Here is a 13,796-nt window from a genome sequence, read left to right as displayed (position 1 = left end):
GTGGGGAAAGTCCTGGCACATAAACAGGCTTTTCTGGGGAGCATCCTTTGTGTAGCTGGACTGGCCGCCACTGTATCCCAAATGTTTACCTCAAATTAAACATTAACTACAATTATAATCACACTTCAGGGGTTAAGTGCAAGTGCGCATTCACCAAAGGTGCCTTCCCCACCATCAGAGTCCTGCAACAGTAGGTCCCGGGAGGGGATTGGCTCCAGAGTTAGGAAAAGGTCCTGGCTGTCAGGAAGAATGGATCCTCCGCTTGCCTGCTGCACATTCTCCTCCTCCTCCTCCTCATCAACAATGTCCTCCTCGTTGTTGCCCGTGGCCACCTGAGTCCCCTGGGTGGTATTTATAGAGCCTGTTGGGGTACTGGTGGGGTCCCCGCCTGGAATTGCATATATCTGCTCATAGAAGTGGCATGTCTGTGGCTCAGAACCGGAGCAACTATTCACCTCCCTTGACTTCAGGTATGCTTGCCTGAGCTCCTTTATTTTCACACGGCACTGCTGTGTGTCCCTAGTGTAGCCTTTACCCCACCCCCCTCCTCTGTGCAGTTTTAGCATAGATGTCAGCATTTCTTCTGGTGGTTTGGAGCGCTGCCTGCACAGACTCTTCTCCCCACACAGCAATCAAATCCAGTGTCTCATGTATCCTCCATGCTGGAGAGCATTTGCGGCCCTAAGCAGGCATGGTCAGCTGTGGTAGTGAGCTCTCCATGCTGATCAAACAGGAAATGAAATTCAAAAGTTCCTGTGGCTTTTCCTGTATACCTGGCTGAAGTGCAGTGGAGTTCAAAATTCTGTCCAGAGTGGTCATATTGGAGCACTCTGGGACACCTCCCGGAGGCCAAACCCATCCAATTACACAGCGTTGTGTCTACACTACCTAATTCAACCCAGGAAGGTCGACTCTCGTGCCGCTCCTCTCACTGAAGTGGGGTACAGGCGTCGATTTTACAAGCCCTTTAGGTTGGCAGAAAGGGCTGATAGTGTAGACACGCACATTATAAATTCAACCTAATGTGGCATATGTCAATCTAATGCCGTAGTATAGACCAGGCCTGACTACACATTCCCAAGAAGCAGAGCATGCTGCAAGCACAATGGGAGAACAGGGGAAGTGCTGCCATTTGATAAGGTGCAATATGTGCTCCCTTCTCCATGGAGATGGATCTACTGACTGGTGCAGAGAAGGAAGGACCACAGCCCCATCCTTGCCTGTCCACGCCTCTTTGTAGAAGCTAGTACCACTGTAGGCATTAGCCTGGAGGGAGCATTCTTTGTGCTACCTGAACAGAATGGGGACTGTGTTAGAATCTTGCCCAGCAGTGGCACAAGAGACTGCAGGGAGGGGAGTGCCCCTTATGCCTTTTCCCTTTCACATACCCATGGGGGGCAGGCACAATCTGATCCTCATTGTCACTCCCTTCAAATACCAGCAGACAGCTATGTACCCTGCTTTGGTGTCTCTAGGGTATGTCTGCAGTAGAGCTAGGAGATTCCCAGCTTGTGGAGACATGCCCATGCTAGCTCTGACTGCACTAGTGCACCCAAAATAGAAGTGTTGTTGCTGCAGCACAAGAAGTAGGAGGGGCTAGCAGCCCTGGCTACAATCCCATCTGAGCCCCCAAGCATGTACTACAGTAGCTAGGTCCTTGAATTTCTAGCCTTAGTGTGCTAGCTCTGTGAAGCTAGACATCTATTTTTTTGTTTTCGTTTCTTAGCTTTCCTTATAAATCAGTCCCTCCATCCACCTAGTCACTCTTGAGGTTTTCCCTTGCATTCCCTCCACTTTGTCCTGTTATTTTAATCAGGGTTCAAGTGAACAAACATGCAAAAACTGTAACTAAATAACATGCACCTTCTGAAAGTCAGCTGTCACAATCTGTAATTACAGGCAAATTCACTTTCCTGTCTTTTCCTGCCTGCAGTACTTCTGGAATGAAGAATTTTAGCTTACACAAGCATATGGAAAGAGCAAACCGATTTTCCCAGAAATATTAGAAATGTATACAATTGCTGATCCACTATTTTTCACAGATTCTGGATCCTCTTCAAAGTGTCTATTGTCAGGGCCTGTATGATAGTATTGTGACTCTGAATGTAAAGTTTCTATGTGCTTTCATCAATTTCTCAACTTCTCCTTCTTTCAGTAAATTCTTTTCCCATGTTGTCATTAAATCTTCCCAGTTTTTCTCAATCTTCACCTCTATCACTTTCCCCATGTTCTCTTTGTCTCTCTGCATTCTCTCTAAATCCTCCTTCCTTTCAATTGTGTTCACTCAACCCCCAAAACCCTTTAAACAAATTCTAAGAACGTGGGGGGAAATGCACCCCTAGTATTTGACCTGTCCAGAGAGAAAAACAACACCAAGTAAGAATTGGCCAAGGGCACTCTTTTCTGGATTTTTCAATTTACTACCAAAAAAAAAAAAAAAATCCAGAGGATCCTTTTAATTATAAAAGTTTTATTGAAAATGTTATAGTTTCTGTAGACTCATTCACAGTCTACATTGTAGTGGAATTACAGTGAGGTCTGAATAAGGGGGAGTGCATGACTGTGCTACCCAGAACAAACCACAGAGCGAATTACGAGACGGTCACAATTCAGTCCTTGTCAGCCCTTTACTCCAGGGAAAAATAAGCTGTACCAGATAAAGGGCTGGCATGACTTATTTCACACTCTGTGCTAGCTCTCTTGTGCTCCCTACTCCTGCAAATCCACTCCCTGGCCCCCTGCATTGGAGGGGGAGTAGCTGCCCTGCAATGATAGCTCTCTTCTTTACACACAGATGGGCAATATAGGTAACTAGGGGAGAAAGGGGCCTACAGTTAAGCCCTAAGGATTTTTGCCATGGACGCTAAAGAGGGAGTCAATGTTTTTTTCAGAGTAGTAGCCGTGTTAGTCTGTATCAGCAAAAAGAACAAGGAGTACTAATGGCATCTTAGAGACTAACAAGTTTATTTGAGCATAAGCTTTTGTGGCTGGTTTTAGCCCATGAAAGCTTATGCTCAAATAAATTTGTTAGTCTCTAAGGTGCCACTACTACTCCTCGTTCTTTTTAATGTTTTATTCCTATCTGGTAAGGAGTGGGCAGGTGCATATACTTTACCGGTGCCTTGCCTACCATCTTTTTTCCAATGAGCTCTGTTCTGGTTACAAGCTCATTGAGGAAGCTTGTCTTGCTTTCCTTGAAATGGTTCCTAAGTATGAGTCCATGTTATGATGGCATAGCCAACTTCTCCATTTTCTTCCCTCCCTCCTCTCCTATGTGTTTGACCTTCTCAGGACAGTATTACAGACTGGAGCAGGATGTGCCTCTGTCTTCCTCATCTCCTTCTAGGGATGGGTCTCTTATGTCTACAGTGCAATTAAAAACCCAGGGCTAGCTACTGCCAGCTGACTGGGGCTCTGGCGAAGGGGCTATTTAATTGTGGGGTAGATGTTTGGTCTCAGGCTGCAGCCTTGGCTCTAGGACCCTGCAAGGTGCCCTAATCCTGATACAATTTTGAAACAGTGTTTCAAAATTACCAGTGTCCTGCCTACTCCCTGAGGAGGTCCCCCTCACATCCTCTCCCCGTGGAACTCTAAAACAGCCTCCTCCTTCAAAAAGGAATTCCAGTGGGTAGAGAAAACTGAGGGGACCCAGGATGGAAGAGGGCTCAAATGAATTAGATGTTTCAGAGGGGGAGGTTTCAGCACAGCATCACTGCTGGTTGGGGAGACCTATTTCTCTTTGCCTTGCTACATTTTTCTCCAAAAAACATGTTTTTGTTATTAGGGTATGACAATGAAAGAGCAGCAGAGAAGAGAAATAGAAAGAGGAGATAGAACACATAGACTGCTTGCGGTGGGGTAGAGTTTTATTTCAGGTAGGTTTCAATGAGGGGGCCTGTCTTTTACCTGTGTAATTAAATAAAAGGATGTATGAAGCCCCTCCCCTCTAGATAGGTTTCTATCTGCATTGCAGCTACTACACTCAATACCTCAAATAAAAACAAAAGGGATTTGGAATAAGAAAGGTTGACGAGCGAGGTGGTTAGATAAAGTTTGCCAAAAAAAATTGTGACATTTTTTTTCTGGTTTTCATCAAATTGTCATTTTTTACAAAAGTTTCCAACTAGAGCTGGTTATTAACATTTTTCCATTCTTGCTCTACACTGTGGTCAGGAATAAAACTCCTGCCAACAGTACTACCAACCCCGAGCATTCAGAAATCAGGGGTCAGGCCCTGAAATCATGAGACTGGTGTTTAAAAATAACTACTGTGGGGGCATTTTTGTTTGCTGGTTTTTTGAGCCTGGAAGATTCATATTTTCAAGCTCTTCTCCACAGCCCTGAGGACTATAAACTTCCCCTTTGAAACTAAAGCTGAAATATTCATGTAATCAGAAGACTGCTGGGGCTTTAAAAGAGAAACCAACGCCAACAAAACGAAGATTACATTATTACCAGACTCCCAGTAAAATCACAGGCAGTGGGCAACGTGGATTTTCAGGAAGCTACTGTTGGCTGCACCACTGGCACCAGCATCCATCTTTGACACATTTTAAAACAAACGAATGCTGGCAACCTTACTGGCTCGGTAGAGAGGATAAGGACTGTGTGTGGACCCTCAAGGCTTGAGATTGAAGTATGGGAACTACAGCTGGTACCGAATGCAGCAGCGTGTGGCCTCAGCAACCTGGGTTACAGAGAGTGCATAAAACCTGTGTCCTTCACTCAGGCTAATGGCTCCTCAAATGACATCCCATCAAATTCACTCCTCTGGGCCCTCGTCTTCAGGATTCTTAGTGAGCCGAACCAGGGAAACTTACAAGCTCATTTCATACTCCAGGATCGGGCTCGCCTACCCCAGTGCTGGGCACGGTGTAGGACCTCGACTAGAGCAGGACCAGCACTACCCTCTCCTCTAGCAAATGCACCCTGCAGGGCAGGGAGCAGGCACGCTGCTGGAGCAGACCTGCAGTACCTGTTCTGTGGAGAAGAAGCAGTTTCCCACGGAGCTATTCTCCTTTTGTGCAAGCATAGCAACCAAATGCCTGCCCCCCCGCAAGCTCTGCTATGCCTGAGCCGCTCCTGTCTGCTGCACTGGCACCAGCTAGAACAGGAGGACTTGTGGCACCTTAGAGACTAACACATTTATTAGAGCATAAGCTTTTGTGGGCTACAGCTCACTTCATCGGATGCATAGAATGGAACATACAGTAAGATATATATATACACATACATATACATACAGATAAGTTGGAAGTTACTATACAAACTGTGAGAGGCTAATTAGTTAAGATGCACTATTATCAGCAGGAGGAAAAAAAAACTTTTGTAGTGGCCATCTTGATTATCACTGTAAGCAGTGTCAGGATGAGCTCCACCCTTACATCTGGTGGTGAGGTGTGGCAAGTTGTGGAAAAGAACTTCAGGGGCCGATCTCAGTTGCATAGGCACACCCACCCCACCTAGAATGAGGCCATAGCTGCCCAAATGGTCACTTTGGCTGCTGTGGGATCCCCAGTGTCTCTGTTATTGGGGCAGGAAGAATAAATTATTATTACCCTGATTATGGGAACTGTGCTTGGAACTGTACTTGGCCTTTTGTTATGATGGAGGGACTCAGCATCAACTAAGTAGCACTCGCTAGGCAAGGGTCATGGGTTCCAAAACTCTGTGAATTGAGAGAGGCTGGGGACAATTATTAATATTTGGTGGCATGGGCCCCTTGGTGAGAGCCTTACATGCTAATTGCACTTCCTCTTCTCTCCACTGTGGAATATCAGAGCTAATTTTGATTTCATTAGAAATCTAGTTACAGGCTGCTGAGCTCACTTTGAGCTAATAGTGCACCGGCACTGAGATTCCCGTGCTATAAACTGAATTCACCAAAGAGCTGAACTGACTAAGAGCTGAAATCACTGAGCATTGTGTTAAGGAGGGGGGAGCCTTGTTGCTGCCAACTCTGACGGGCAGAAGGGTTACATCACTACAAAAGTTTTTTTCTCTTGCTGATAATAGCTCATCTTAACTAATTAGCTGCTCACTGTATGAAGAAAAGGACGGCTACTACTCTGAAACAGTTTGTATGGTAACTTCCAACTTATCTGTATGTGTATATATAGCTATAGCTTACTATATGTTCCAGTCTATGCATCCAATGAAGTGGCCTGTAGCCCACGAAAGCTTGTGCTCTAATAAATTTGTTAGTCTCCAAGGTACCACAAGTCCTCCTGTTCTTTTTTGCGAATACAGACTAACAGGGCTGCTACTCTGAAACCTGTCACCAGCTAGGGAGAAGTAAAAACCCCTCCTCTTGGACTAGGGAAATAGCTCCCGCCTCCCAGCCTGATCTCCCCAGAGCGCAAGTTGGGACTTTGCTCTTGCTTGAACTCCCCACTCAGTTCGGCTCTTTCCACCCCGGGCGGCTTTGTATTCCCAGTGCAAAGAAGGACACAACCCGCTTTCCCGCGCACGGAGGGGCAGGTGCAGCAGGAGAGGAGGCGTCCTCCGCTCCCAGCCAGCTGGCAGCGAACCAGGCGGGAGCCTGCGCCGCAGCCCGGCCCCACCCCGGGCAGGCAGCGTGGAGGAGCGCGCGCGCGCAGGCGGGCGCTGGCGAAGCTGCTGCTGCCCTGTGTGCGCGCCTGCCTGGCTCGCGGCCACCAGCACCCAGCTCGGGTTGCGTCAGACAAACCTCCCCGCTTGGGCCGCCTCCTCCTCTGCCTCAGCTGGGACCCCGGGAGCGGGGCACAGGTGTTGCCTTCGCCCTCGCGCTGCTGCAGCAAAGCCTCGGACCTCTGAGCCGCTGGCACGACAGAGCCTGCAAAAATGCTGTGGAAAGCCCATCAGCTTTTGAGGAAATTCTCCACCACGGCCACAGTGAGTGTGTGAGGATGGGTTCCCCTAAGGAACGAGCTTTGCAGGAGGCCGTAGCTCAGGAATGAGCAATGGGGTTGTCAGGGGGTCAGGGCAGGCTCAGTGGGACTTGGCAAATATGTTGCTTTTGATTGCAAAACGATGAGCATATTTGTTTTCCATATTTGTCTGAGGAGCCGCAATAGCCCAGGAATGGGGGGCGGGAGCGGAGGACAAGTCAGCGGTGCTTGGATAATACCCCTGCAAGGAAAGGATAAAAATAGGTCGAGATTTTTTCACATGAATTTTGGCACTGAACAGTCAGAGGTCCCTTCAGGGGATATTTGACTTGTTTACCAAAATAGGAGCATCTTGCTTTGCCTGACTATGGTGGATCTCGGTATATTCTCTGATACCATGCTGTGTATCGCAGGAGTCTGGGAGCTGCAACGGAGAAAATCGATGATGCTTTCGTAACATCTTTGCTTTGCAAGAATATGAACTGGCAGTCATGTTCTCATGGGAATCTGGGCAGGGGAAGGCCAGCGGTGCTCTGAGACTGTAATTGCTGCGAAAGAAGCTAAAGATCTAGCCAGGCCTGTTCCCACTACTGTAGTCAAACTGGGAACAGGCATGGCTATTTCTTATTGAGAAGTAAACCTTCAGCTCCTGCTCCAAATGCTGGCCTTGGAGGCGTGTCGGTTTGTGAACATCAGTTCTTACACTCTGGCTGTAAAGAATTAATGCAAGACGGATATTTGTCTGTCTGGTGTTAGATTAAACTGCATAGCTCTGCAGGGAGACTGATAACGATTCATGCTGCTCTTTATGGCCGGGTAAATACATGCCCCTTAAAATATGATGTAAAGTAGACAAGATGCTTCGGGCACTCTGGTTAAGATTCATGGATGCGGCTGAATGCAGTTTGGGGATGGTTTTTCATCCCTGAAGACTGCTCTGCGTTTCATATTTGACAGCATGGCCAAGGGTGAGGATGACTGTTTGCCTGGGGAATCTGCTTTGAAGGGTTTTTACAGTAAGAGACTTTAGCCAAGCTCTTTGGAATTGCATCAGCAATGTGAATGGATGACTGACACGTTGCATACAGAGATATGGATGGGGAGAGGCAGTGCTATTGGTTTTCATTCAGAGGAGCAAGGCTTTCGTGCATGAGTCCTGACACTATGTAGAATTAAAGTTACCATGTTAATGTCTCCTTTGAGAAGCATTTTACATTGTTTTTAAAGAGACATAGCATTAAAAAATTTCTCTTATCAATAACAGTGTCTCTAAATTCTTGCAGAGAATGAATATAATAATGTAACCAGAATGGGAGCTATTGAAAATTAATCTGTAGGGAAATTGAACTGAAAGCATTACCAGTGAAACTTGTTAGAGATGCACACACCATTAGCAATTCCAGAAGTATTTGTTATTTATAACAATGAAATGAATTCCCTTTGCAACGCTAACTTTCCTCTTCACAAGGAGAAACTGTAGCATGAACACATTTTCCCTTTTTAGTGATTTGCTTTTGTTATGAGACTTGTAAGACTATTAATATATGCAGTGCTTGTGTATTCTTTTATGTTGCAGGAGGTGAATGGGAGAAGAAGAAGAATCAGAATGGAGTAAATGTTGAGTGTCATGTAAACAGCCATTAAAATAAACTCTAGTAATTTTATTTTAGGCAAATTAATACCATAAAAGCAATGGATATTGTGGCCAATATTTCCAAAATGCACCTAAAAAATTAGACAGCTACATCTATATTTAGGCATCTAAATAAAAGAGGACTGATTTTCAGAAATGTTAAACATTGTGACAAAATACCTTGTTTGCCTTAGTAGGTTCAGTCCTTTTTAGCCTTGGAGACTCAGGTTTGGGGCAAGGCAAATCCTTATAGGTGGCACAGGGTCCTGCTTCTCCTCTGCTCAGTCAGTCCCTTGTGCTTGCAAAAGGAAAAAGGAGTACTTGTGGCACCTTAGAGACTAACAAATTTATTTGAGCATAAGCTTTCGTGAGCTACAGCTCACTTCATCATATGCATCCGATGAAGTGAGCTGTAGCTCACGAAAGCTTATGCTCAAATAAATTTGTTAGTCTCTAAGGTGCCACAAGTCCTCCTTTTCTTTTTGCGGATACAGACTAACATGACTGCTACTCTGGTGCCTTGTGCTTATTTTCCTTTCCTTCCCTTCCCTTCCCTTCTGGGGAGTGAGTGCAGCCTCCCTACTGGGAAGGTCTGGTGTCTTGCTGCAAACAGCCTACTGGTAGCTTCCCAGCTCTCCTCACTCTCTACCTCCTACCACCCAGGGGAGGGTTTAAAAAGGTCCCAAGTAGTTGGAGTCAGCTGAACCTAATTGGTTCCCTAGCAACCCCTTTTCCAGCTGAACATTGTGGTTCTCTCTCCTCAGTGGATAGGGAGGGGCCTTTTAATCCCCTGGGACTACCCCCCTTTTGTAGCTGTTTGTCCTGGGTTTACCACCGCATCCACAACTTCCTCTGAAGCCAGTGGAATCTGTGGATGCTCAACAGATCTCTTAAAAGGAGGCCACTTTTATTTAGATGTCCAACTGTGGATTTGGGTGCCTATCTTTGTACATCACCTGTACAAACTAGTTTTCAGGTTATATGCCCTATACCGATCTTGTTCTCTGCAGCTATCTAGGGAGCATCGTATCCAAGTAAAATGAGAGTGATTTTTGAGATCTTCCCATGAGTATTTTGATCCTTGTTATAATACAAGCAAAATAATACCATAAGGAAGAAAAAAAGAAAGCAAAACCAAGTTCAACAAATGAAAATTAAATAAGAATGCTCAGACACTTTCCAGATCCCTGATCCTCTGCTTACACAACTTTGTAATACCATGGATATTCTCCAAGTTAACAAAATTCTTCTAGAGTTCCCATGCAGGAAAAATAAAAGGGCCTCTATACCTTGTAAAATTGAGCCATCTCTCTGTCATCAGTTTGAGCTCCACTATTTTCCAGGCCTGTTTGGATAACTCCAAAAAAGAAGAAGGGAAGAAGTCTCCACCAATAATAAATAATCACTAACCTTCCCATGAGAAGCAGTGCATCTGATAATTTTGTGTGCTCATTGTCAGCAAGGTGGTTACAAGGGAAGCTCAACATTGCCTCCATAGTATCAATACATATGTCCAAAGCAATCACAAGTCCATTATCAGTAATGTATATGAGGATTGCTCTTATTGATATATCACCATATGCCACCTGCATGATTTGATGGCATTTAGTGAGCTCCTGTTTGGGAACTAGACTATGGGACCTATCCTTTTAGCAGTCCATCCCGGAGGTGGCGTTTCAGTGAAGAAGTAACTACCAGGCTGTCCTACATTCCCCCATAATTTTACAGAATTTGCACTTTTATGCAGTTCTACCATGTCTCTGTATCATTTTGTTGCAAGGAATTTCCACTCTCAAAAGACTATCAAGTTGTGTAAACAGTTTTGGAATCATAGAATATCAGGGTTGGAAGGGACCTCAGGAGGTCATCTAGTCCAACCCCCTGCTCAAAGCAGGACCAATCCCCAATTAAATCATCCCAGCCAGGGCTTTGTCAAGCCTGACCTTAAAAACTTCTAAGGAAGGAGATTCTACCACCTTCCTAGGTAACGCGTTCCAGTGTTTCACCACCCTCCTAGTGAAAAAGTTTTTCCTAATATCCAACCTAAACCTCCCCCACTGCAACTTGAGACCATTACTCCTTGTCCTGTCATCTTCTACCACTGAGAATAGTCTGGAACCATCCTCTTTGGGACCACCTCTCAGGTATTTGAAAACAGCTATCAAATCCCCCCTCATTCTTCTCTTCTGCAGACTAAACAATCCCAGTTCCCTCAGCCTCTCCTCATAAGTCATGTGTTCCAGACTCCTAATCATTTTTGTTGCCCTTCGCTGGACTCTCTCCAATTTATCCACTATCCTTCTTGTAGTGTGGGGCCCAAAACTGGACACAGTACTCCAGCTGAGGCCTCACCAATGTTGAATAGAAGGGAACGATCACGTCCGTCGATCTGCTGGCTATGCCCCTACTTATACATCCCAAAATGCCATTGGCCTTCTTGGCAACAAGGGCACACTGTTGACTCATATCCAGCTTCTCGTCCACTGTCACCCCTAGGTCCTTTTCCGCAGAACTGCTGCCTGGCCATTCGGTCCCTAGTCTGTAGCGGTGCATGGGATTCTTCCGTCCTAAGTGCAGGACCCTGCACTTATCCTTGTTAACCTCATCAGATTTCTTTTGGCCCAATCCTCCAATTTGTCTAGGTCCCTCTGAATCCTATCCCTACCTGCCACCGTATCTACCACTCCTCCTAGTTTAGTATCATCCGCAAATTTGCTGAGAGTGCAATCCACACCATCCTCCAGATCATTTATGAAGATATTAAACAAAACTGGCCCCAGGACCGACCCTTGGGGCACTCCACTTGATACCGGCTGCCAACTAGACATGGAGCCATTGATCATTACCTGTTGAGCCTGACAATCTAGCCAACTTTCTACCCACCTTATAGTGCATTCATCCAGCCCATACTTCTTTAACTTGCTGACAAGAATACTGTGGGAGACCATGTCAAAAGCTTTGCTAGAGTCAAGAAACAGTACATCCACTGCTTTCCCTTCATCCACAGAACCAGTAATCTCATCACAGAAGGCGATTAGATTAGTCAGGCATGACCTTCCCTTGGTGAATCCATGCTGACTGTTCCTGATCACTTTCCTCTCGTGTAAGTGCTTCAGGATAGATTCCTTGAGGACCCGCTCCATGATTTTTCTGGGGACTGAGGTGAGGCTGACTGGCCTATAATTCCCAGGATCCTCCTTCTTCCCTTTTTTAAAGATTGGCACTACATTAGCCTTTTTCCAGTCATCTGGGTCTTCCCTCATTCGCCATGAGTTTTCAAAGATAATGGCCAATGGCTCTGCAATCACAGCCGCCAATTCCTTTAGCACTCTCGGATGCAACGCATCCGGCCCCATGGACTTGTGCACGTCCAGCTTTTCTAAATAGTCCCTAACCACCTCTTTCTCCACAGAGGGCTGGCCACCTACTCCCCATTTTGTGATGCCCAGCGCAGCAGTCTGGGAGCTGACCTTGTTAGTGAAGACAGAGGCAAAAAAAGCATTGAGTACATTAGCTTTTTCCACATCCTCTGTCACTAGGTTGCCTCCCTCATTCAGTAAGGGGCCAACACTTTCCTTGGCTTTCTTCTTGTTGCCAACATACCTGAAGAAACCCTTCTTGTTACTCTTAACATCTCTTGCTAGCTGCAGCTCCAGGTGTGATTTGGCCCTCCTGATTTCATTCCTACATGCCCGAGCAATATTTTTATACTCTTCCCTGGTCATTTATCCAATCTTCCACTACTTGTAAGCTTCTTTTTTATGTTTAAGATCCGCAAGGATTTCACCGTTAAGCCAAGCTGGTCGCCTGCCATATTTACTATTCTTTCGACACATCGGGATGGTTTGTCCCTGTAACCTCAATAGGGATTCCTTGAAATACAGCCAGCTCTCCTGGACTCTTTTCCCCCTCATGTTATTCCCCCAGGGGATCCTACCCATCCGTTCCCTGAGGGAGTCGCAGTCTGCTTTCCTGAAGTCCAGGGTCCGTATTCTGCTGCTTACCTTTATTCCCTGTGTCAGGATCCTGAACTCGACCAATTCGTGGTCACTGCCTCCCAGGTTCCCATCCACTTTTGCTTCCCCTACTCATTCTTCCCGGTTTGCAAGCAGCAGGTCAAGAAAGGCTCCCCCCTAGTTGGCTCCTCCAGCACTTGCACCAGGAAATTGTCCCCTACATTTTCCAAAAACTTCCTGGATTGTCTATGCACCGCTGTAGTGCTCTCCCAGCAGATATCAGGATGATTAAAGTCTCCCATGAGAACCAGGGCGTGCGATCTAGTAGCTTCTACGAGTTGCCGGAAGAAAGCCTCATCCCCCTGGTCCGGTGGTCTATAGCAGATTCCCACCACAACATCACTCTTGTTGCTCACACTTCTAAACTTAATCCAGAGACACTCAGGTTTTTCTGCAGTTTCATACCGGAGCTCTGAGCAGTCATACTGCTCCCTTACATACAGTGCTACTCCCCCACCTTTTCTGCCCTGTCTGTCCTTCCTGAACAGTTTATAACCATCCATGACAGTACTCCAGTCATGTGAGTTATCCCACTAAGTCTCTGTTATTCCAATCAGTCATAATTCCTTGACATCACCAGGACCTCCAGTTCTCCCTGCTTGTTTCCAAGGCTTTGTGCATTTGTATATAGGCACTTGAGATAACCTGCTGATTGCTCCTCATTCTCAGTATGAGGTAGGAGCCCTCCCCTCACAGATGTTCCTGCCTGTGCTTCCTCCCAGTGTCCCGCTTGCCCACTTACCTCAGGGCTTTGGTCTCCTTCCCCCGGTGAAACTAGTTTAAAGCCTAAAGATCTTGGAAGAAGATCTTCCAATTCTAGAGCAAGACACAGGTTTGCAGTAAGATCCTCAGCTGTGCCACTTAATTGATACTTTTAAATAGGACAAAAGGAAGCAACCAGAAGTAAAGAAAGGGATTTGTGGCCTGATCCTGCAATCCCCTTCTTGTATGGGACTCCACTGAACACAATAGGAGTTCTATGCATGGAGGACTTGTGATTTGGCTCCTACTTTCTACTAGCTACAAATATATGTGACAATACAATACAGGATTGCATTATCCATACTGAATGTTAATGGAAAGTATGTTTGTGCCAATTCAAGGGAGAAATTATTCAAGAATAGCTGGTCATAGAGAAGTTGTATGTCCCTCATGCTGGGAAAATCATTTTCAGTCAATCAACTTGCTACGTATGCGATATGATGTAGTTGGCTTGTTGTCAGGTTAATCTTCTTGTTCAACAGAATGCAGAAACGTAACTGTGTCTGTGTGTACGAT

The 13,796-nt window shown here is 45.8% G+C and overlaps 1 protein-coding gene across 1 annotated transcript in view; it reads left to right on the top strand.

Moving 5' to 3' along the window:
• The first annotated feature begins 6,590 nt into the window (after positions 1 to 6,590).
• ALDH1L2 (aldehyde dehydrogenase 1 family member L2) overlaps positions 6,591 to 13,796 on the top strand; it is a 52,026-nt gene continuing 44,820 nt past the window's right edge. Inside the window, exon 1 of the mRNA XM_048831906.2 lies at positions 6,591 to 6,873. Within this exon, the coding sequence (XP_048687863.1) occupies positions 6,823 to 6,873 (51 nt within the window). The 5' untranslated portion in view covers positions 6,591 to 6,822. The remainder of the gene's footprint in view (positions 6,874 to 13,796) is intronic.

This window comes from Caretta caretta, chromosome 1 (genome assembly GCF_965140235.1).
Source record: "Caretta caretta isolate rCarCar2 chromosome 1, rCarCar1.hap1, whole genome shotgun sequence".
Taxonomy (NCBI): domain Eukaryota; kingdom Metazoa; phylum Chordata; order Testudines; family Cheloniidae; genus Caretta; species Caretta caretta.
Note: the sequence above shows the minus strand (reverse complement) of the source record. Positions and strands in the feature narration are given on the sequence as shown.